Source organism: Cheilinus undulatus, linkage group 4 (genome assembly GCF_018320785.1).
Source record: "Cheilinus undulatus linkage group 4, ASM1832078v1, whole genome shotgun sequence".
Lineage (NCBI taxonomy): Eukaryota > Metazoa > Chordata > Actinopteri > Labriformes > Labridae > Cheilinus > Cheilinus undulatus.
Genome location: NC_054868.1, coordinates 41,631,690 through 41,656,549, shown reverse-complemented (window position 1 = coordinate 41,656,549; position 24,860 = coordinate 41,631,690). Strand labels below are relative to the sequence as shown.

Sequence of the window (24,860 nt, the reverse complement as noted above, 5' to 3'; positions counted from 1 at the left end):
TAATGATCAAACAAAGACCATACCAAAATCACAGTTGTCGGGATGCCTGACATTATTGGCTTTATTTCCATGTCAGCAGATATGAAAATTTCTCTTATTTGCAACCAACAAATCATCTGTAAGTACTGACCACATAGGAATAACTTTGTGAAGCCTGAGTTTGGACTAACAGACAGGTCAGCTGAAGTCTCTATCTTTGATCATCCTTGTTCTTTAAACTTTAAAGAGTGCTTTAGGTCTGACTTAGATTTATGCATCGTTATAGATCTCAGTATTGACTAATATACAAAACTGACATGTGATACATGCAAAATTCAGGTGATCTCGGACACATGCTACTCTCAGTGTGATAATCTACTGTCACCTAAAAACCCTTCGGGCTCACCTAAATACACAAACTGATTACAGCTCTAAAAATATTTCTTACAGTTAACTTGACCTTTCGGTTTAACTTCCAGTGATGCATTGTCTCCTTGTGTGTTGGCTGTCAGCTCCATTGGTCCTTGGCCTCTCTGAACTGAAAGTAAAATAACCAAGACCACACTCAGACACACGCACACACACGGCAAAGATGAGAGGAGAGGATGTACAGAACAGCTTTGTCTTCTTCACAGATTTGTTAAAGTTCACAAGCTTTTTAAGTCAACTTTGGACCGCTTTTTTATAAACATCAGATGAGGGAGATTACATGCTTGTTTTGCACAAACAAGAGCAGTGTTCCAGAGAAATACATTTGTTGAAAAGATGGCCTAAAGTCACTTTGAACTTCTGTGAGTCACTGGGCTCCAAGGAGGGGAATCAGTCCCAAATGAGGGACATTTAGGCCTACCACAGCTAACCACAAACACTTCCTGTCAGGCAAGAAGCTCCAACACATACAAATTATGATCTGTAAACAGGATTAAAGGGACTACTGGGACTATTACTGAGATTATACTGATATTAACTTCAGAGAGAGAGCCTCACAGTGAGTCCCATGTCATCAGCACTCTGCTGTCATCTGCAGGATTAAGACAGTAATGACAAGGGAAAAGAGACAGCTGCCAGCCTGCTCATCTGTTCTGCCAAGCCGGTGTCAAAGAGAGAAAGCTGAAGATCTAGTGTGTATTTATAAATACAGTGGTATTCATTTTTGAATTAATGTAGACTTTTTACTGTAAGAAATGTAGATAGTGTGCATTTACTTGTATTGTGTAATTGATAGTAAAAAGTAAATAACTGTGCTTTTCAGATGTTTAATATATTTGTGGTAGTTTGACAACAAAAAATTAAGTTTTAAGTGAAATCAAACAAAAAGCAGGAAAAAATCCTTGCATTAGAAAATGAAGATCATGAATTTAACATTTTAGTTTGGAAAAGTAACTTAAATACTGACTAAACAGAAATGATTGAACTATACCTTTCAGCATCATTCACTCCAATATCTAAAACTTAAAAGTTATACTTGTAAAACAAAAGTTACATAATCCAAACTGGTTCTATTCCAGTCTGAGAAACACTTACTGCTGTCTTATACCAAGCTGAATGTCTGATCAGATCGATGTCCCACTCTCTCTCTTTCTCTCCTCTCTTTGTCCCTTTTTGTCCCGAAGCCTAAGCAGCTTGATCAATGGTATTGATGAGGAGATTCGAATAGCAGATGCTAATAGGGCCAGTATGACTAATAGACCGAGGAGACATTGATCTGCACAGTTAGCATCTGATGCTAAAACAGCTGACTCAACAGCATAGTTGGACTAAAAGTGCCACCCTTGCTCTGTGCGTGAGTGCGCGTGAGTGTGCCTGTGTGTGTGTGCTGCAAGAGGACTACACTTAAAATGCATTGGTAAAAATACATTCCTTTAAAGCAGAGGGACACAAGGATGTAGCAATAAAAATGACTTCAAAGAGGAACACACTATCACTGATGTAAAGCCATGTTGCAAATGCAATCATACATTTACCCACTCCAATCTTAATAAACAACAGTCCTGTGATGATCTTATAATCATCCTTAGTTCTAATACCATATAAAACCCAAAATACAGCTCTTTAAGGTCTCTAACAGTCTAATTGATTTTCATGTTTTAGGTGCTTTCATTGCCAGTGCAGGAGTTTTTGTTTGTTAGGTGTGGACAGGTCTTCATGTGTCCTGAGTTCCTCAGAATCACAACTTCCCTACACATACAACATGCTGCCTGCAAGGTATTGAACTTCATTTCTGGTGTTCTTAAGCCAAGAGTTGATGATAGAGATGCATGATATCTGACACAGGCAAAAATTCAATATTGTGCAACCCGAAATGATAAACAAACAGTTTTTATCTAAGTATGCTGGCTGTCACAATAAAACCTAGAAAAGCACTAGGAGAGCGCAGACCTCCGCCATTAGCCCCATCTCCCAATAGTAAAGAATCCTTTAAAAAATTCCTGGATCCAGATGGTGATCAGGATCACTCCCAAAATCTAATCAGTTCTTCCTTATACCATTTCTTACATTTCCTGAAAATTTCATCAAAATCTGTCCATAACTTTCTGAGTTATACTGCCAATAGGTTCGTCAATATAAACGCGTTAACGCTCGTGATTAATCTGGAAATCTTAACGCGTTGAAAGAATAACGCAATTTAATCATATGACTAAGTTCGACCACAACTTCCTCCTGCGCAGATGTTTACGTTCCTGGGATGAAAAGGTTAAAGGCGGGTCAAACGCAGCCAGCAGTGAAGAGTGAGGAGACAGACACCAGGTCTGCTTCATGGCTAATTTAGATTTAAAAAGCTGCCTTCTGAACGTCTGGGTGAAACAAAAGTTGTGTGTATGTACTGTGGTGATGAACTGCCGAAGCACAAGTCTGAAGTACCACCTCCAGGCAAAACGCGTCTAAATACACAGTATTGTAAACTGTAGATTTTGTAAACTGCCCCACACAGAAGAAGTAGGTGAGTGGCTAACTTACTTTCAATGGAGACTAATAAGTCAGCTGATGTTCTACTAGCTAGCTTTCATGATATAATTTAAATAAATGTTAACAAACTAGAAAAGCACTCGGAGAGCGCAGACCTATCTCCCAATAGTACAGAATCCTTTAAAAAATTTCTGGATCCAGACAGTGATCTGGGTCACTCCCAAGAACTAATCAGTTCTTCCTCATGCCATTTCTTACATTTCCTGAAAATTTCATCAAAATTCATCCATAACTTTTTGAGTTATGTTGCTAACAAACTAATTAACTAACTAACAAACCCTGCTGATCACATAACCTCCTTGGTGGATGTAATAAACAAAATCTGCCAGACTTAATCCATGCAGTGAAATTCAACAAGGATAAAGAAGGTGAGGTGAAACCAACCACACACAATAAGACGATAAAGTCACCAAATCAGCATCTTTGATATATAGAATAATTCAATTATGAGCAGAAAACGATAGGTAGCACTGCTACAGGTAAAATGTTTAGTAGAAACTACCAAGCTAGCAGAAAGGTTAGCAGAAGAAAAATAATTTGAAAAAGTAATTTACTTCCAGTGTAGGTCAGACTTACATGATTAATGGTCAGGATACCAAAGTATAATTTATTTTGAAAGGGCATTTGACTGAAAGGAAATTGAGGAAATGGCCAACTTCACTCGTTTTTCGATTCTGGACACAAATCAAAAACGAATAAAGGCTGCTATTTTCCTTTTTGTTTTTTTGTTTTTTTTGTTTTGTTTTTTTATTAAAACGAGGAAACCAACTCTGTTTAATGTCCTCTCCTTTTGTTGTTTTACAACCCCCGTCTCTGACCCCTGACCAAGCGGCAACCTCCGGTCCTGAAAAATGAAGCCAATGTGGAAGTGCAAAAAGTTGCTATACCGCGAGTGCCCACTTGAGTCTGGCTGCAGGAACACCGGAAGTCCCGTCTGCACACCTGTAAAACAGCTGGTTTTGACACTAGAAATAAACTGGTTTACAGCCTGGTCCAAAACACCAAACATGTCTCATTAGCTAGTGTCTTACTGTGCTACCACTGTAGGGGGGTGAATTTTTTGTACCACGATCATTTGGATTATATTTAGGATGAAAGCTGATTGGCGCGTCTCATTTGATTGACAGATAGCTCAGCAGGCAGAGGCTCCATTTCTGTCATCTGGAATGCTAGCTAGCAGGCTGACAGGAAGTCACGCGTTAGGTTGATCCAAAGTTCGGTTGAGACTGCGATTTCAATATGGAAGCCTCCACGGATTGGCTTCAAGAGCCATTTGAGTCCGCCCATTGTAAGCAGATGACTGACGTCACAAGGGGTTTGTCCAGTTCTTTCTACAGTCTATGGTTAAAACCAGACCCAAAAAATGGGAAAAACCCTTGTTATTCCGTTTTAGACCAAAAAAGGAAAAAATGGAGAAACGAGCCATTACTCCGTTTGACCAAAAATGGAAAAACTAGTCATTTTTAGTTTTTCATATTTTGACCACAAATGAGAAAAAAATGGAAAAACGTGTTGTTCTGTTCTTCTTCAGGTTGGGAGTCAACCAAGCGGCAACCTTTGGTCCTGAAAAATCAAGCCAATGCGTAAGTGTAAAAAATTGCTATACCGTCACCATTGCAACAGTGATGCTATCAACCCTGAAAGCACGGTGAGAAACATAACTTTATAAATTCCCAGTTAGTGATTTGGGAGTTAAATATGAATATATTTAAAGTTATTTGAAAGTTAGAGTAAAAAAATGATGTACTCATTTCCAAAAATGCCAGCATGGATTCCTCTGATGAAAACATTTACTTTTTAATCTTGTTGGCATTTGTAGCCTATCAAATAATTTACATCCCCTATTTCACATTTATTTGCTTGCAATGTCCAAAAACCAGATGTTCATGATCTTACATTCATTCTGTTCACTTTGTTCTTTTAGGAGAGATTAATCCTGAAAGGCTTTCACTACCCATTTTCTGCTGTATTCTCCATTGAGATGCTTTTTAAGGTAAACATCAGTTTTGTTTTAAACTGTAGTAGACCTAAATATAGTAAAAGAAAAAATATTAGTTAATTATAAGACACTGCTGTCAGAACAGTGGCATGTTACACAGATTATGTGGTGTTTATTGCTGTCACAGGTTCTGGCCCAGGGTGTCTTCATTGGGAAGAACAGCTACTGCCGTTCTTTGTGGAACATTATGGATGGTTTACTGTTGCTTCTTGTGTTAGAAAGTTGTTGTTATCAAGCTCCCTTGCAGTTTTTGTGATTTTTTTTTTCTTTTGGTAGGTAGATCACACTGAGCTGGTCATTTCATAAGTAGCTCACAAGCCAAAAAAGTGTGGGCACACCTGGTCTAGGGACATAGACAAGATGGCTGACCGTGAGTGCAGAGGGACGACTCCTCTTGGATTTATTCAGCCACTTTTAAAACCTGTGATTCTTGAGATCGTTGATGGCAAGCTCATAGTTAAGGGTGAGTTTTTAAGATTTCTCATGGTCAAGATAAAAACAATGAGCCAAGATGAACTTGTTCTGGTAGCCTCGAACACCTTTGGATTGAATCCTCAAGAAAGGCGCTGTTTGAACTCTGCCCTGACACCAAACAAAGATGTGTGGCCTTTAAAGGTGATCAGAAAGAGCACAGACGGGTTTGTGCAGATAAAGACATAGTGAGGAAGATTTCTGACTGACAAATACATCAGATTAAGAGAGCAGATGCTAAAATGCCATTACAAAGCAGCAAACAAGTATTTGAAGCTGCTGGTGCCTCTGGAGTCCCACCAACCTCAAGGTCTAGGATCCTCCAGAGGCTTGCAGTCGTGTGTAAACCTACTATCCAGCCACCCTAACCAGTGCTCACAAGCAGAAATGGTTGCAGTGGGCCCAGAAATGCATGAAGACTCATTTTCAAACAGTCTTGTTGACTGATGAGTGCCGTGCAACCCTGGATGGTCCAGATGGAGGAGTGGTGGATGGTTGGTGGATGGCCACCATGTCCCAATGAGGCCGGGATGTCAACAAGGAGGGGGCGGAGTCATGTTTGGGCCGGAATCGTGAGAAGAGAGCTGACAGGCCCCTTTAGGGTCCCTGAAGGTGTGAAAATGACCTCAGCAAAGTATATAGAGTTTCTGACTGACCACTTTCTTCCATGGTACAAAAAGAGAATCGTGCCTTCTGTAGCAAAATTTTCTTCAAGCATGACAATGCACCATCTCATGCTGCAAAGAAAACCTCTGTGTCATTGGCTGCTATGGGCATAAAAGGAGAGAAACTCATGGTGTGGCCCCCATCCTCCCCTGACCTCAACCCTTCTGAGAACCTCTGGAGCATCCTCAAGAAGTTCACATCAAAACAGCAGCTCTGGGAGGATATTCTGATATCCTGCAAAAAAAAATTCTCGCAGAAACTCTCCAAAAACTCACAAATTCAATGGATGCAAGAATAGTGAAGGTGATATCAAAGAAGGGCTCCTATGTTAACATGGAACTTGTCCTGTTAAGATGTTTTTGATTGAAATAGCTTTGATTTCAATAAATATGACCCCCTGATGCTGCAGTTTCTACAAATGACCATCTTCAGTTCTTTACAACCCATAAAATGTTTTAAAAAGCTGTTGTGCTTAATAATGTGGGACAGTGCATTTTGAGATTTTATTTTTTTTTTAATAATTCTTGTCATTATGAAGTTTGTTCAAAAACATTTGAATTATGCTCTAATGGCTGATGACTTGAAAAATATTCTGACTGTCATTTGCATTAATATTTAGGGAAATCAGAGAAAAATATCATTTGCATAATAATGTGGAACGCGGTGTAAGCACAGATTTAATGTCTTTTCATTCAAGGCCAATTTCGAACTTAGGTAGAGTTAGAGAGATACTCACACATTCAGCCTTTCTACCACAATAACTCAGCAGAGAATCATCACATCTACAAAAACCCTCAATGACTGTACATATTATGTCTATGATTTCAATCTACTTTTGCAAGATCTCGCAAACTGTTTCAAAAAAATGGTTTTACTTAATTTCGAACTCGAGTTCTTACTCACGTTACCAAGCTGTCATCGGCATGGGGAAGAACTCGAGTTCTTCACTCGTAAAACCTGGGTTGTAGCACAACCCTCACGTTTTTTTTTTCTCCCATTTTTAATTTTTTTCTCCCATGTCCCTTAAGGGGCTCCGTACGTTTCTTCTTATGATTCCTGATTTACAGCTTTGTTTCTGTCACTCTTTTGGCGTGGGGGCAGGGGTTCTAAAGGGGAGGGGACAAGGATGACTTGATTTACATCGCATTTGCATACTGAGGATAAAGGAAAAAGTCTTGAATTAAAGGGAAAAGGAGTCATTCACTCCCTCAGCTGACTTTTACAGAAGCCCAGAAAAGACATACAGTTGGCAGACTGACAGACAATGCTCCTCACTTGCTCATGGTGCTGTATGGCCAAGGCGAGAATGCTGAGGAACACAGCAGACATGATCAGTCCGTTAAACAGTTTACTTTTCACAACTTTCTTGAAGGGATTCAGTGAGGGGATACCTTGTCAGCGATCAACAATACTGCAAGAGCTGCTATTAGTGATGTCTTACAGTCATCTCACCGAGATTGTACGCCTCTTATTCTTGCCTTGGGGGTTCACCCTGAGCAGACCTCCATTGAGGAAGAAAAATACATAACAGAGCTAAAAATGGTCATAAATTCATCTCTATGCAGATAATATATATCATCAACCTGGCCAATTCAGGTATATGACACAATTATTTACACTGTAATGTAACTGCACGCAGACATTGCATTAGATTGCACACTCGCTTTCAACACTGGATCTGTCTTAAACAGAGTGTTAATCCCAAGCGTCTTGAGGCTGGCTGCAGGAACACAAAAAGCTGTTTTTTTACACTTCCAAGTAAACACAGGGCTTCCCCTGACAATCTCAGCTCCCTGCAACACGTTTTTTTTCTATACATCCATAATCAACTGTATTATTGTATACACATAAAAAGTCATTCTTACCTGGAATATGGTTACCCAGGTAAAGGCAATGTTGTTTAAAGTCGATGACTCAAATGTGAGGGTTTGTGTTAGTAGTCTGACAGATGTGGTAGGCTACTGGTTCCAGTTCACACAGTCAATACTGCCCTCTGCAGTGGGTAAGATCTAATCTGCAGCTCCAGTATGCTGAGAAGCATCCAACTTTCACTGTGTAAGGAGGGATATCACAGCAGTGCCGCATCCCGTCCTTGTTGTCAGGTGCACAGATGACTTTTTTCGCCATACAGTGAAATGTAGAATAGGCGGCTGTGCAGATCACCAGCATATAGTTGGACTCCCATGAGAAGAAGAAGAAACTTTATTATCATTGCCCTGGTAAGACAACACAACAAAAACTTGCTGGTAGCAGTCAGTCAAACAGCAGATAATATAACATAGGATAGAAAAGATTAAATATTCTTGAAAATGTGTAGTAGTGTAGTGCACAATATTGCACAAGAAAGGGCACTGTCGTGACTGCCCGCAGTACTTATCCATCCACTCTTGGTGTGAGAGCTTCAGCAGACTATCCACAGCACGTGGGAAGATGGGATTCAGAATCAGTCTCTCAAAACATTGAGAAACTGGCCAGTAATCATCCAAGGCTCGTGCTGCAGGGATCTTTGGCACAGGGACAATGGTTGCTGTTTTGAAGCAGGTGGAGACTAAGGATAGTTGAAGGGACATGTCGAAGATGTCTGTAAACACGTCTCCAAGTTGGTCAGCACACTCCCGCAGGACCCTGCCCAGGACCCGTTCTGGACCTGATGCCTTCCTGGTGCTGACTTCTTTCAGCACCTGCTTGTATGATGTGTGAGCTGATGCCAGTGAGGGCAAGGAAATAGTCCAGCATTCTGAAGGGACAGTTACGTGTGCAAAAATCAAAATGAGTAAATATTCTTATGCTTAGAGGGAAAACAGTTCATCATGAAGAGTTATCCCCATAGCATATAATCTGGAGTCTGATCAGAGTTCCAAGCACTTCTGCTGAATGAAAACTGGACTTTTTAACTTGTTTGAGCCCCTACAGCTCAATACAGTCTGTTCAAGATAACAAGTGACAGTACAGTAGTATCCAACAATCACGGTCAGATAATACACAACCTTTGTTCACATATGTAGGCCTGCAGGGTTTGCAATCCAAGAGCACAAGGAAAAGGTAACATCAGTGGAACAATACCTTTGGGTCACTGGGGTCACCATAGAGGACCTGACATGCTCTACAGGGTACGTCTTCCTCCTTCTTTTTTCCTCATCTATTTTCTCTTGACTTGTCTGCCTTTTCTTTCTTCTTAGGTGTCATTACTTTTGTGGAAATGTATTCCAGGTGTTCCTGACTTGTAAAGACAAATGACGGTGGCTTTGTCCTCTTCCTCATGGTCCCCTCTCGTTTTGGTCGAGAACACAGATCCCTGAATGTGACAGACTGCCTAACACATAAAAGAAAACAATAAGTTATAACAAGAAATCATCAGTTTGATATGATTACAGACTTAATGTAATAGAGAGTAGTGTTGAATATTATGGTTATTCACTTACGATAGAGGTTGAAGGCTGTTCTTCCTGTGGTGTGAATAGGTTAAAGATGACCATCTCTTCCTCTGGAACAGACTCAGTGCTGCCTACAATTTCTTCATACAACACCTCATCATCCTGGAATAGGAGTAGTGAGAGTGCCTATACTCTTTTCTCCTCCTCTCCTCTCTGCTCCTTTCTCCTCCTCTCCTCTACTCTCTCTTGTTTTCTCCTGCTCTTGTCTCCTCTCTTTTCCTATCTCCCCCGTCTCCCTCTGTCTCTCTTCCTGTCTCCTCCTTTCCCTCTCCTCCCTGTTCTTTCTTGTTTGCCATAATCTAGGCATATCAAACTTTCAGGTTACTTGCATACACATGTTACATTCATACATATAGGCTACCACTATCACTTCTAGGTTAGGCCTGTTTGCACAGCTCACAATGCACCCAGCACCAAAGCTAAAACACACGCACACACTGGGCCTAGAATAGAATATACTTTATTAATCCCCGAAGGGAAATGGAATGAGGGGTGCAATATATGCTGTAACATATTCATATATTCATTTTAATTCTCTTTAGTAAGAGGAAACATCAAAATATTTGCTAAAACTCAACTCTAAAGGTGGCTCATTTTAGCTAAAATGCATGGCTCAGTTTACCTCAGTACATGAAGGTAAATTAAGCCACCAACAAAAAATGTTTATTTATAAAACCATAAGTTCGCTAAGCAAGAATCTGGCAATATATCTGATTAAGGCTATCACAACATACAGGGCTTAACAAATTTATTAGACCACCTGTCATATTTGTCTCAAAGACCATCCAGCATCATGAAGTGCTTTAATGCGGACTCTTTCATTTTCAGTGAGCTCTCCACGTTTTACCATTTTGAACAGGAATGAGGGATTTCAAACTGAATTCACCCAAATTTGAGCCGGCTCACTGGGCTTGTCTCAGAAGTCAGAAATCATTCAAACATCGGCACGCCGGTAGTCGAGTGGTTAAGGTGTACGCCATATATACGCAGGTGACACGGGTTCGAATCTGGCCCGTGGCACTATTTCCTGCATGTCTTTCCCCTGTTTCTGACTCTATCCACTGTCCTGTCAAATAAAGGCCAAAAATAAATATATATATAAAAAAAGAAATTGATCAAGCATAACATTTAACCACTAAAACTAATTTTTCTGTTCAAAATGGTAAAATGTGGAGAGCTCACTGAAAATGAAAGAGTCTGCATTTTTGGCCTTGTGCATTCACGTAATACATTCCCAAGTATGCTCGAATACTTTTTAAAAAATGACAGGACCTTAAGTAACCCATAAAAGTGTTTCGATGTGTCACATGAAGCCCTGGATGCCATCTTGAACACTTTTTGTGCACTTTTTCTCACACTAAACAGCTCGTCCATTGTGCTGCCAAAGAACTGCAAGAAAATATATTTTCCAGATATTTCTGAGGCTGGAAAAAATATGTACATAATTATTGATGGGTAAAGTTTAATTTCTAGTAGTTAAATGTTGCATTTCTGATGAATAAATAATTGTTGAAAATTGTTAAAATATACATGTTGCCTTGACACAACACTGCACCATTATGGAATACTACAAACACTACTGTTATGGAGTGCACAGTGATATCATTACATTTTGGTATTGTGCATTTAGGTATAAATCTGTGATTACTGAAATATAAACAAGGACAGTGAGATTGATCACAATAAGAATGAGGATGAGGAAAGTGAAAAGTGATGTGGATCAGGATGAGGACAGTGAGCAGCAACGAATATACCAGAATACAGTAAGATAGATATTTAAGATAATTATTTTCATCATTAAAGTTCAAATAACATGAATTGCAACTTGTTGCAGCTACTTTGCAATTCCAATATAATTAAAAAAAAACCTTTAGTTCAAATTTTAAATCATGTTTTTTCTTGTTCATTCTATTCCATAATGGTGCAGTGTTGTCTTGAGGCAACGCACCCCAAAAAGGACCCTTCAAAAAAAAAAAAAAATTTGAAATTTTTTTCTTAGATTATGTTTAGTCTGTTTCATGACAAAAAAAACACCACAAATATTTTTTTTCCACCTGGCATCATATTGCGCACCGTAGAGGGTTAAAGGATCTTCAATAAAGAAGACAAGGCTGAGTTTGACAACATAAAGAGGGAATTTTTATTGATCAGTTTATTTCTTTACATTTGTTACTGTTTCTATAGCTATACATTCAATAAATTCTTTTAGTCGTCTCGAACCAGATGAACTGCATCCACACGGTCCACTCTTGGAAGATTAGAGTTAATTTATCCTTGAAAAAACTTCAACATATACCACAGTTCCATCCATAACGTAGTATTTCCTGTGTAGTGCACATACAAAGGAATGGCTTTGGGAAACTGAGGTGGACAGATTTATAGGTGCCATAGCCTTTTCTTTGAGCTTTATTTCCTTTAAGGTACAAAAAAAACCACACATATTTCTTGCTATATTATTTCATAAATACAGTTTATATTATAACCATTCATCTTGTGCTAAACTCAAAGCTGTGCCGCAGTCAGTTAAAAAAAAAATCTGAACATCAATAACATATAGGTTAATGAGCTTATCTGTAAAGATTGTTTACAATAATGTTTACAGTGATTTTACAGTGTTTTTAATGTCCCTGATTAGCTCAAAACTATAGAATGTGTGCGAATTCATTGGGCATTGAAAGGGTGTGTGTTATGTGTGTGCACTTTATTTGTTGTGTGACTTGCACTAAAGCCTGGAGAAACAGAGACATTTAAAAACAGGAGAATGGTGATTTTTATATGAACAGAGCCATGTGGAAGTGAAGTAAAAAGCTCTTTTACATACATATTATTCAGTCACTCATTGGTTATATAGGTGGGTGCCATGATTACCAATCACTTGTACAATAAAGAACACAATACCACAGAACTACCAGCAAATTCCTCCTGTGTCCGTCAGCATACGTCTGTGGATATTCAAACGATCTACAGGAGTATGAGGCAAACCGTTACATTAATAAACAACAGAATCAATTAAAATAATGAGTGAAACAGAACAAAACAAGTAGTAGACAATATATTCTTTTAAGAGCAGACGGGCACACTGGATGATGAATATATTACATAGATGTGCAGATGGACCCAGTCGTTAGCCGGACAAACGCTTATTTAGAAGTTCAGTGTCTCTGACATCATCTTCCACCAGTCCATCAGCTCCTCCCGCTCTTCCTCCTTCCTTTCCATTAGAGACTCCAGCTCAAAGTCCACCTGAGGCACAGACAGTCAGACGGAGGCAGATTAGGGATGGGAACTTAAAAGTACGGACAATTTCTAACCTGGCACTCAACCTCTCATAGACAGCGTTTGGGAAAGGACAGACCCTTTGAAAAAGAAACTCAGAGGGTGATTGGATGAACGTTTTATCTCACATCTTTACGGGCCAATCAGAGCAACAAAACACATGATGTAGCTGCTACCGAGCTGCGCCCCTAACGCCAACCATGGCGACTGTAGACATGTCGGTACACGACTTTTGTCGTTTTTGAAAAGAAAACAACTCACTGCTGTTTTTTGTTCTTCTTTTAACAAAGAAATGTCATCAAGTTCTGACAAAACTGCCACTTTAGCAGCATCCATGCTAAGCTCTTCTGCCAAAACTGCACCGACCTCTTGTTGCTACTTGCTTACGTCACGACTCTGCTGCACCTGAAAGTACTGCCCCTCTACACTGATTGGTCCTGTCACTTTCTAACTGGGCCCAGACCGTTCAGACGGGAGCTTTGCAAGATGGATTCACCAGTGAGAAACACGGAAACGGCATATCCATCTGCTTTGCAAGGTTGGAAGATTTCTTCTACTTTTAGAAAGTCACACAACAAGACATCCTGTCAAAATAAAACTTATATTAATAAAACAGTAAAGGTATTCTGTATGTTCCATACTAAAACTTAACTGATGAAATTACCCCAGAAGAAGTTCTCCTCTGTCCCTCAACTTTCCTCCATGTGCAGCCAATTCTTTCCTTACATAAAACCCTTCTAAAACCAACCACAGATGCATACTTTCAGGATTTCATCTTTTCTAAATGCTGACTAATTTCCTTTTCCAAACAGGAATAAATTATGCAGGTTTAAGCCTCTACTTCCAACAACAGAATAATACATTTTGTCCTTTGGTGAGTATTCCTAGCAGCTGCAGTAGAAAAAGAAGAAAATCAAAAGTTTTGACATCCTCAGTGGAAGGAGGACATTGTGTGACTCACTAATGTGCTTTACGTGGTTTTGGACAACAATCGAGTCCAAGATAAGCTACAAAAGTCTAAGGATTCTCCTGAAAGGCTTATTTATAGAATACATTTGTTGGTTTGATCTTTTTATGGGATTTGTTGCAGATATTGGGTTATGAAATAAAGCATTTTTAAACAGACACAGCTTCGTTTTCAGCAGTCATAAAAGCAAGTATGTGTAAAAAAAAATAGAATACTATGTAAAAGTTCATTTTTTCCTAAATGTATGTTAAATGTATTCAAGATTCATCTCATACAAAGTGAACATTTCTAGACATTTTTTTGTTTTAATCTTGATGATAATGTAATAAAGCTCATGAAAATCAAATAGCCACAAGCCAAAATAGTATCATATTGTGGAAAAGTCTAGTTTGCAAAAGATTCCTGACCCTTCATTCTCTAATTCTGGTTCAGTACACACAACCACTATCATGGGGAAGATTGCTGACTTGACAAATGTCCAGAAGACTGACATTGTCATCCTCCACAAGGAGGGTAAGACACAGAAGGTCATTGCTGAAAGGGCAGGCTGTTCTCAGAGGCAGCATATTCATGTAAAGTTGACTGGTAGGGAAAATTGTGGAAGAAAAGGTGCACAAGCAACAGAGATGAGCTTAGCCTTCAGAGGATTTCTAAACAAAGCAGATTCTAGGGCTTAGGAGATGGACTCAGGCTGGAGTCAGTGGATGGACTAAATGGGCTAATTGGGCTAGCCACTTCTGAACCACAGATCTCATACATGTCTCACCTGACCTGGACTAAAGCCAAAAAGACCTGGACCATTGCTCAGTGGTCCTAAGTGGTTTTCAGATGACAGTAAATATTGAATTTCATTTGGAAATCAGGGTCCCAGAGTCTGGAGGAAGATGAGAGAGGCACAGAATCCAAGGTGCTTGAAGTCCAGTGTTGTCAGTTTTCACAGTCAGAAATGGTTTGAGGTACTGTGTCATCTGCTGCTCTTGATCTACTGTGCTTTATCAAGTCCAGAGTCGATGCTGTCAGTTGTTCATGCTTCCATCGGCTGAGAAGCTTTATGGAGATACTTATTTCCTTTTCATCTGCTCACAATGAAGCCAAAACTACCAGAAACTGATTTTGCTGACCGTGGTATTACTAACTGGCCTGACCTGAACCCCACAGAGAATCTCCAGGAAATGTCAAGAGGGAGATGATAGACACCAGACTCAACAATAAAGATAAGCTGAAGACTGCTATCAGAGCAAACATCCCACTAGTGCCACGGACTAATTGGCTTCATGCCCATCACATAGATGCAGTAATTTGTGCAAAAGAAGCTCCAACCATTAACTGAGTGCATAAATTAGCATGATTTTTTTTTTGGACTCTTGTTTTGTGTTATTCTAATATTTTGGGAGAGTGGATTTTTGATTTTTTTATGGCTGTAAGCCATACTCATCAAGATTCAAACAAAATAAGTCTTACAATATTTCATTTTGTATGAGATAAATTTAGAATATGGTTATAGGTTTTACTTCTTGAATTAAATCACAGGGAAAAAATGAAAATGTTAATGATATTATAACCTTTAGAGATGAACCTGTAGATGTATGTCTGCTCTGAGCTTCATAGACTTTGTGCCCTGTTGGGTTTTTTTTCCAGGCAAACATTTGCAACTGAAAACAGTTTCTCTGAGTCTTACCCTGGTTGCAGGTGTGTAGGGAACAGCCACCTTCTTGATGACAGTCAGGTATCCTGGGGCAGATGCTGCAACTTTGTAGTTTCCAGGAGCCAGAAGGCGCCAATAGTCTCCATCTTTGGCTATGAAATACATAACACACAATTAATCAGTCTTTATATGCACATTCTGATTCAGTTCTGATTAATTCTGATTGAATGTCTGTCACTGAATCTTAAACATGTTTAAGAAAATCAATGGGAGAAGAAGTGCACTACCAAGAGTGTCCACTAGATGGCACTGCAGCATCTTGCTATTGTTTGTTGTACACCTCATCGAAGTGTTTAAATGAAGGTAGTTGATGATTATTTAAATTTACCTGTGGTGATGTCATGGTCAATCCCCTCCACAGAGATGGTGGCGTTGGAGATGGGGTTACCCTGCAGGTCACGCACAAAGCCCTTGACACCGCGATGGACCTGCAGGTGAAAACACAGAAGTAACAGGCTTGGTTCAAGAAAGGAAGGGGGAAAATGTCTGTTTTGGGGTTGATGTTGTTATGGTTGTGCTCTTTTGAGGGGAAAATTGCTGGAAATTGAGGAAACAAAATTAAGAGGCTTGAAAAACACAATCATGGACTATGGGAATAAAATCCAAAAACAACAAGTCAGAAAAGCAGCTCATGAAATAAGGCAGTCTTTCTCTAAGCCTATGGTAAGACTTTTGTTGAGCTAGATCTAACTGTACCTTGACAAAATACTTTTCAAATTGTAGAGTTCATAATCAGTAAGTTCTGTAAGACTGTTGTTATTTAGGCATCTAAAAAGACATTTGGTATGAAATGTTCGGCCCCTTACTATCAAATGTGATTTAATTTATCCTGCTTGTATTAAAAACAATTCACATTTCGTTTCTTTTAAAACATGAGCATCTTCTTTTGGTTAGTGACTCATTCTTTTTGGTATTTGAGAGCCTCCTTATAAAGTCCCAGATTCAAACCATATTTGATTCAGCAACAGCAACACAGAAAAGCTTATGTCTGTATTTCTGGTGTGCTGCGTACCTGCTCAATGTAGTTGACCAGTGAGTTGCGGTTCTGCTCCCAGTAGCTCTTCAGCGTGTCCTCATTGGGGAACTTGTCGCAGCTGAGCTCCAGGGTGATCTCAAAGCAGTTGCTGCTGAGGTAGTTGAAATCCTGCATTCCTGTAATTATCAGGTAAAAAATAAGAGAGAGAGAAAAACTGACATTATTGACAGAAAATGGAACAAAGGGGCACTTTGGGTTGTTGTAGTCCTGTATGGGTGTCTAGCATTACCTTACAGTGGTAAATATTAAACATTACACTGAAAACTTTTTAAAAATGTATGGATATATGTCTGATTAAAGCTTTTCTTCTAGACCAGTTAATCTAAACATGTAGATTGAAAAGTGAATCCCAAAGCTGTTTCCAGTGGGTCCAGGAGGGTGCCATGGAAAAAAAAGCATCATAAAGTCCATGGCACATGGAAGTCTTTAGCCAGCATACATCCAAATATTTCATTTTACTTTGCTTTCCTGTGATAATTAGTACAATTTGGTAATTTTCTCAAGATTACAACTTATTTATCTCCTTTTTGAAGGATATCAAAGCTGGTTTTACCAAGATATCAAGTTAATTCCTTGTGAAATTTCCTTGCTTTCCATGTTGGAAAAATGAGTCAGAATGAATGTATGCATTTCTGTAATGATGCACTTTAAACATTGTTTGGTCCTTCATCTTTGCTCCATGATGTGACATGCCAGATGGATTTGTTTCACAGATCCATCTGGTTAACTATCTACAGACAGCGTTTGGGAAAGGGCAGAGCCTTTGAGTTGCATAACGCGAACCATGGCAACTGTAGACATGTCAGTACCATAGACTGTAGAAAGAATTGGACAAAGCCTGTGTGACCTCAGCCGTCTGCTTACAATAGGCGGACTCAAACTGCTTTTGAAGCCAATCTGCAGCGGATCCATGTTGAAATCGCAGTCTCAACCGAACTTTGGATCAACCTAAAGGGCCTGCCAACCAAGCTCGACTTCCTGTCAGCTAGCTAGCTAGCATTCTGGTTGACAGAAACGTAGCTTCTGCCTGTCGAGCTATCTGTCAATCAAACGAGACGCGCCAATCAGTCCGCAGTGAGGTTTTTCCTAAATATAATCTAAACCATTGTGATACAAAAAAAATTTATCCCCCCCGTAAAGTGAGAACACATGAAGACATTAGGTAATGAGACACGTTTGGTTTTTTGAACCAGGCTGTAAACCAGTTTATTTCTAGCGTAAAAAACGGCTTTTTAACAGGTGTCCAGACAGGAACTCCAGTGTTCCTGCAGCCAGCCTCAAGTGGACACTCACTGTATTGCAGTTTTTTGCACTTTCACATTTGCTTCATCACCGGAGGTTGCTGCTTGGTCAGTACACAACTTTTGTCGTTTTTGACAAGAAAATAACTCAAGGCTCTTCTTTGTTCTTCTTTTAATGAAAAAATGTTAAAAAAGTTAAAAGTTCTGATAAAACTTACGCTTTAGCAGCATCCCCGCTAACATCTTCCGCCATAATTAATTCTGGTCTCCTGTTGCTGCTTGCTTATGTCAACTCTGCCGCTGAAAGTACTGCCCCTCATCGCTGATTGGTCCTGTCACTTTCTAACTGGGCCCAAACGGTTCAGATGGGAGTTTTGCAAGGTGGATTTGCCAGGAAGAAACATGGAAATGGGCAAATCCATCTGCTTTGCAAGGTTAGCAAATGTCAACATTTTTATTAATGTCAATAAATGGAAGTAGTTGAAAACGTTTGAAATTTGGGTGGCAATATCCCACAGGAAGGTGGTGTTGGGTGCTGATGTTAATACAGCGGAAAATCACTGCTCTAGGCTTTTAGATACGTTTGTTAGGCACACATTCCCAACCCTCTAAAACAGCTTCATACCCCTTTTTGGGTCCTGACCCACCAGATGATAACCACTGATTTGGATAATATTGCTAGCCCTTAACTTGTACACCAGAGGGCGCTGACAACTTTACTGTTTTTCAACTCACTTTCATATTGATAGTCTCTTAAATTTATCTTTGTTATAGTTTTTTAAAGCCCCACTCAAGAAAACATACATTTTGGGGACATTTCTGTCTTAATTTTATAAATTATGTCACATACTAACAGGAAAGAAGGAAAGAAACAAAGATAGGCTGTCATGTAGCAATCATCCCTGAGCAGATTCATACAATCATCCTTAGGTATAGACATGATTACATGGTCACGATCATTAAATCCCTTGACAACTAAGGCACACCTTTCTGCCACACATTTCTTTTAAACTGTTGCGTTGTTTATATCAGCATAAAGGGCATCAGTGTACCAGCCTCAGTTATTCTGATATGTCCTCATGGGGATTTTGCTCTCTTACCTCCTGGCACGCTGTACCAGGCTCCTCCGTTAGTGATGCCATCTTTGAAGCTGGAGTCGTCGTCGTTCTTACGGCAGGGTTTGCGATTAGGGTTGGACATGACTGGGTTGTAGATGGAGTAAGCCTTTGCCAGGGACTTGAACATCACATCATCTGGACTGGCGCTGTATTCATGGTTGGAGCCTTGCATGACAAATTGAAGGGAAGGGAACAAAGTGCACCATGTTTAGAAGGAAAATGTGATAAAGTATGAACTGCACACCTGCATCTGTTCCATATTAAATGTGTGCATGCACAAACACTTTTGTTTATTGTGAGTAATAATATACAGGAAGCTGTAGAGAGAAACATTTTCCATCTGACTTAAATTAAAGCTTCGACATTCTGTAGGGAAACAGTAAAATATTTGTTGTTGGAGTCCAAAAATAGTCTCATTAAATGCGTGCAAACATGCAAATATCCAGCAAGGAAGCATTTTATATACAATTTAACAACCCAAAGAGGAAAACCACCGTAGGTTGGAGATTATGTGTTCACATATGTGTGTATGTACCAGTGCGGGTTTCATCATAGGGGTAGTTAGCCACCAGGTCTCCTCCATGCAGGTTAGCTGAGAGGACAAAGGGAATGTCCATGATCCAGTGGATCACTGCCTTCGTCTCTGGAGCCAGCTGCAAAGACAAAAAAAACTTTACTCCAACTCAGAAGTCAAACGAGTCAGAGGGCTGAGATTCCACATTTTTCTGTGCTGTGGGGCTTTGTTGTTGCCAAACAAAACTATCAAAACACCCTAAACTGTATGATACATACCTTTATTTACAAGTTTCAAAAAGTATTAACATCCAAGTCCAAGATGCCTGGATACACTTTAATTCATTAGAGAAAGTTGTGCTTTAATAGGCTGATAAGTTAGAAAAATAGTTCCAAGATTTGTTCATGTGGTCTGAATTCAAAATATTCCATGCTAGTGCACCATCTATTGATAATGCTGATGTAATTTTGTGGTTCTGTGTGGATTTTGAGCACTCCTCTTCAGCAGCAACCACCTTGGTTAGTCAGAAGAGTACTTCAATACGCTTGAATATACCTTACATTGTTTAAATAATGTTCAGTACTGTGCAGAATGTTTGGGCCAGAAACTGAGACTGAAGTAAGACATGCAATGGCAAGTAAACCCACCTGAAAGCACCATTGGACAAGAAGGATGATTGACGTAACCCCGGTTGTGATCTGAATGTCCTTGTATAAATAACAAAGTCCACACCTTCAGGGCGGAGTAAGATGTGGATGTAGCTCATGTTGCCATGAGCCCCTGGTCATGCTGCGGAGACCCCAATGGCCCAAAACCCGCCAGCAGTCTCTGGGCATCTCACCAGGGGTGAGACAAAAGAAATGCTGCTAAGCTTGACCAAGGTTGCTGAGCGACATGTGTTTGCAGATGTGTCAAGCTTGACTTTTGCAAGCTTAAGCTTAATCAAGCTTAAATACCCCAGACCATTTGAAGGAATGAAAGTGTTTGAGACTGAGGGCTATGGGCAGGATACTAAAGTCACAAGGTAAGTGATGCATTGTTGTTGCTTTTTTCATGGGATTCATAACAGCAGGAATAAAAAACCCTTTTTGCATACCTTGCTGTTCTCATCCACAGCCTTCTTCATGTTCTGCAGCAGGTGGTTGTTAGCTCCGCCCTCCCTCTCATTGATGTAGATGATGCGGTCCAGATCGGGGAAGTTACGGTTCAGGTCTACCCCCTGTGCGTTACTGCGGCCCACAAACCAGTCCTTGATCTCTCCGGGCTGAGCAGAGGAAACAGGAGGTTGGTGTTTGGATTTTGTGAGGACTAATTAGATGTTTGTTGTCTTGTAAGCCTTATCTATGTGGTAGTAAATCCTTTGATGAGGTTTTATGTGTATTTCTGTCCTGCTGTGTCATCATCACCTGTGAGGCGGCCTTCTCAAAGCCGTCTGGGTTCATGGATGGCATGAGATGGATGCGGGTATTGTGGATGAGGTCGATGATGGTCTCGTTGCCCTGCTGGTACTGGTTGCACAGGTACTGAGCCAGGTAGATTAGCAGCTCTCTGCCCACAGCCTCGTTTCCGTGCATGTTGGCGATGTATTTAAACTCAGGCTCACCTGCAGAGAGATGAAAGATTATAAAATTACAGAAAAGGTTCCCAAAATTTGATCAACTATGTATCAGTCCATACTGAAGGCATTTCTTTCCAATGCAATTGAAGCCTGCAGTTTCAAGAAATGTAAAAAAGGGGCAACTCTACCATGACAGAGCTGTTGCGATATAAAAACAAGTATAAGAATTCAACCAATATGCCTCAGAATGAATGTGTGAGTGAATGAGTGTACCAAAATGTATTAACTCTCCCAAAGATATTCAAAGCAAATTAACAAACAACAGCAGGGCAGTGTTAGCAGAGACTACACTGTTAGTAGAGGCATGCAAAAAAAACAAAAAAAATCCTGCAAAAATGATGCATTCTGATAAACTGCATTTAGAGGGATCCACAATATTAGCCAATACCAACTTCTAGATATTTGAATTGGCTTAAGAGGGTAGCATTGGGATCAGCATATCTTTATTAATAATGAAAATAAAAATAGAATTCCAGTGAGAATAATTAGCTTGATTTTGACATAGTATTGAAGACATAAAGCAATGATTTAGTTCATAAATTTCAATATAAGGAAGAGTATTGTCTTTCCTGAGAGGTCCAGTTGCTCTTATTGAGATTGTAAACATGAAGAAAAATATCAAATAGTGATAAAGTGATAAAGTGATAAATATGTAATATTTCACTTTAATAGGGATGAAGCAAATTAAACTTAGTTTATAGTTATTACCATGGGCGTAGCACAAGAGGGGAAAGAGTACTGATTACCAGGGCCCCCAGAGAGAAACCTGCAATGAAAAGTGTGTTTTATTTTATTTATTTATTTATTTATTTTGTAATTAGTTTCATTATTGAATCAGAAATGACTAAAGGAATCACTCAACAGACTGAAATTTGTAACAGAAAGAGTAAAAAAAAAAAAAAAAAAAAATGGGGGCCCCCTGCTCCTCTCTTTAAAAATGTTGAAATGGTATAGTCCAGTGCTGTGCAATAATGCAAGTAAATTTAATTTACCTATAGTAAAAATATATTGCTCATAAATGGGGAAATTATAGCCCAAGAATAAATTAAATTAAAATGCATAGGTATTTGTAAAACTGAAGCAGTAAGTTTTAGGCATGTGGGCACCAAGGATTCATCACAACAACAACCCAGGGCTGGAGAGTGGAGGGAGGGCAGCCAAGGTCAAGCTCGACGGCTTCTCTTCTGTGCGGGCCTTTTACCCCTCATAAGACATCCCAAGCCTGCCAGCAGTTTTCGGCCCTTGAAACATCCACAGCATGACTAGGGGTACATGGCAACCTTACTACCCAACTCTACGGTATCCTAGGCCATTGGTTGCCAACCTGGGATCCAGGACCCCCCTGGAGGTACACTAAAGATCTTAGGGGGGCATGAGGCTCTGTTTTCTCTGAGGCTGCCAAAATCAGATTTGCAAATATTGACTAAAACCATGATAAAGCAGTTATTAAGTACAAAGGTCTTTAGATAAGAAAAGCATACATAGGCTTTTTTTAAGGCCAAGGAAAAATGGTTGGGAAACACAACCCTAGGCCATGCTTGCTCACCATATTTTAACCCTTACTCCATTCTAAAGGTATGGCTTTAATATTTCCAACAGATTATTTTCCCATGCCCTTGGTAATGCGCGAAGACATCCAGATCATGCATGAGTTGTGTCAATCCTCCTCTATGCCCAGTGGTGCCCTCAGGCAGCCTACTTGCCACATCTACGCCTTACTGCAGCATCAGATTTTGGCCCAAACATGCCTAAAACTTATGCACACAATACTTTAGTACAATACTTCAGCATTAGTGACTTTTATTTGTATGTTGTACAAACATTTGCACTAGATCTACACAGTTTCAGAACATTCAAGAAATAGATTCACATGTAGGCTGCCATCGTTGTTTTATAGGTATTGAAGTCAAAATGTTGCACTGCTCTTCTTTCTATAGTTTCATAAAGCCTTTTTGATTTAAATCCAAGAGCAGTCTTAGTGAAGAGAACAATAAAGAGGCCGTGATGAAGATGGAGGTGAGTATAATCAGGAAGATTTGGAGGAAACAATGCAACCATTTGACATCACTACCTAGAGTGCACTTGACAACAATGGCAGCAAATGTGTGAATTTTTTTTTTAATTTTCTTAAAATATAACGATATATGCATACAACAGGGATATAAAAGGCAGGATTGTTAATCTAATATGGTCAGTGTTTCTTAAAATGCTGGGTTAAAAGTTATTGCATGAAGTATTGCACACTTTGATTTATTTAAAAAATCACTTGCCTATTTTGCATACTTGGCCTGTTGCGCAGCAAACTGTCCAATAATACTTGAAATAAATACTAAATAAAGACTGTGTATTAAAGCTGCTCAATAGTTCAAGAAGTCTGCTGTTTTCAATGAAAGGTTGATGGGATTTTTCTCACGTTGGGCTTTAGGTGCTTAGTAATAAAACTGTTCACATACGAGGATGAAGGCATTAGCTGAGTCACTGCATCAATGTTCCTGCTGTTATTCTACATTAAGTTTTCACCCTCAATCTTCAGAATAAGACACTGAACACTAAATATAACCTGCCACGTAATCGAAGGTAAAATCTGCCCCAGTGACGTCATAATCTTTGTGATAAGAAGCCGTTTTAGTTTAGTCAGACCCAGAGAAGGTCACTGATTAATCATTCTCATTGGAGGTTACTGCTCACACACACGCTCCATCTACACACTCCTGCAGTGACAAACACACTGACTCATCAGCTAAAGGTTGAACAGAATTGAACATTTCAGTCAAGGACTCAATTTGGACAATAATGGCCTACAGACAGTGGATTATTGAGTGACACTGTCACAGATTGTTGTGCTTAAATCCTCCTGCTGCAGCATCACGTTTGGGATCAGATTAGTCCACAAACAAGTTTTTTTAGGGACCTAATTCTTGTCAGTGGATTATGGCAACATCTTGCAATCTGGTGTTACCAAAAAAGACTTAAAAGGGGTAAGGCTGTGTGTTTTTATGAGCTGTGGACCCTTTCTAAAGATCTATGAACAGAAGATACCTGTGAGCAGGCGAGGGTAGAGGAGGTCACAGATATACTGAGATCATTGATAACTTGTACAGCTCTAGTACCACCAAGGTTTAAATTTAGTATTGATTGTGATAATGAGCACAATCAATACTAAAACTATATTTTTCTGTTTATGCATAAAATGTAATTATATTATTACTTTTTTTCTGATATTTGGGTACATCATTAACTGTTTTTTTAATTGAAAAACTTAGCTAATGCTTGACATTAGGTTATTTGTTTTCTTTTACTGGTCCCCAGTACAGTACTTTGCATAAATTTTAGGCATGTTTGGGCAAAAATTGAGGCTGCATTAAGGTGCAGATGTGACGAATAAGCCACTTAAGGGCACCATTGGGTGAGATGGAGGATTAACACAACCCCTGTCATGCTCTGGATGTACTTGCATGTTACCAAGGACATTAGACAATAATCTAAAAAAAAATGACAAAGTCCACATCTTTGGGGCACAGTAAAGGGTGGATGTGGCGAGTAAGCATGGCCTAGGGCCTTGGTTCCGAACCTAGGGTCCTGGACCCCCTTGGGGTCAGCAACCTGAAAAAAAAAAGCCAATGTGAGCATGCAAAAACTGCAAATACAGCATCAAAAGTCACATGCACACCCAGTGTTAAAATGCTGATTTTGACTGTAATAAACATGCTTACAGTCTGCTTAAAAAAAATCATTCTGGTCAAAATAGTTTACGTCTTTACAGGCACGCACTGTACGGGATTGGCGTGGTTTCTAACTCACCTGTTTTGATTTAAAGGATTCACGTTGTCAGCAGGCTTAAGACGCCTCAACTCCACCTCTTTGTCCAG

The 24,860-nt window shown here is 39.5% G+C and overlaps 1 protein-coding gene across 1 annotated transcript in view; it reads right to left on the bottom strand.

Moving 5' to 3' along the window:
- Positions 1-11,628: 11,628 nt before the first annotated feature.
- cpe (carboxypeptidase E) overlaps positions 11,629-24,860 on the bottom strand; it is a 28,939-nt gene continuing 15,707 nt past the window's right edge. Inside the window, exons 2-9 of the mRNA XM_041784437.1 lie at positions 20,780-20,976; positions 20,470-20,637; positions 19,395-19,512; positions 18,842-19,024; positions 16,477-16,616; positions 15,793-15,892; positions 15,438-15,556; positions 11,629-12,759 (exon numbers count right to left, since the gene is read on the bottom strand). Of these exons, the coding sequence (XP_041640371.1) occupies positions 12,661-12,759; positions 15,438-15,556; positions 15,793-15,892; positions 16,477-16,616; positions 18,842-19,024; positions 19,395-19,512; positions 20,470-20,637; positions 20,780-20,976 (1,124 nt within the window). The 3' untranslated portion in view covers positions 11,629-12,660. The remainder of the gene's footprint in view (positions 12,760-15,437; positions 15,557-15,792; positions 15,893-16,476; positions 16,617-18,841; positions 19,025-19,394; positions 19,513-20,469; positions 20,638-20,779; positions 20,977-24,860) is intronic.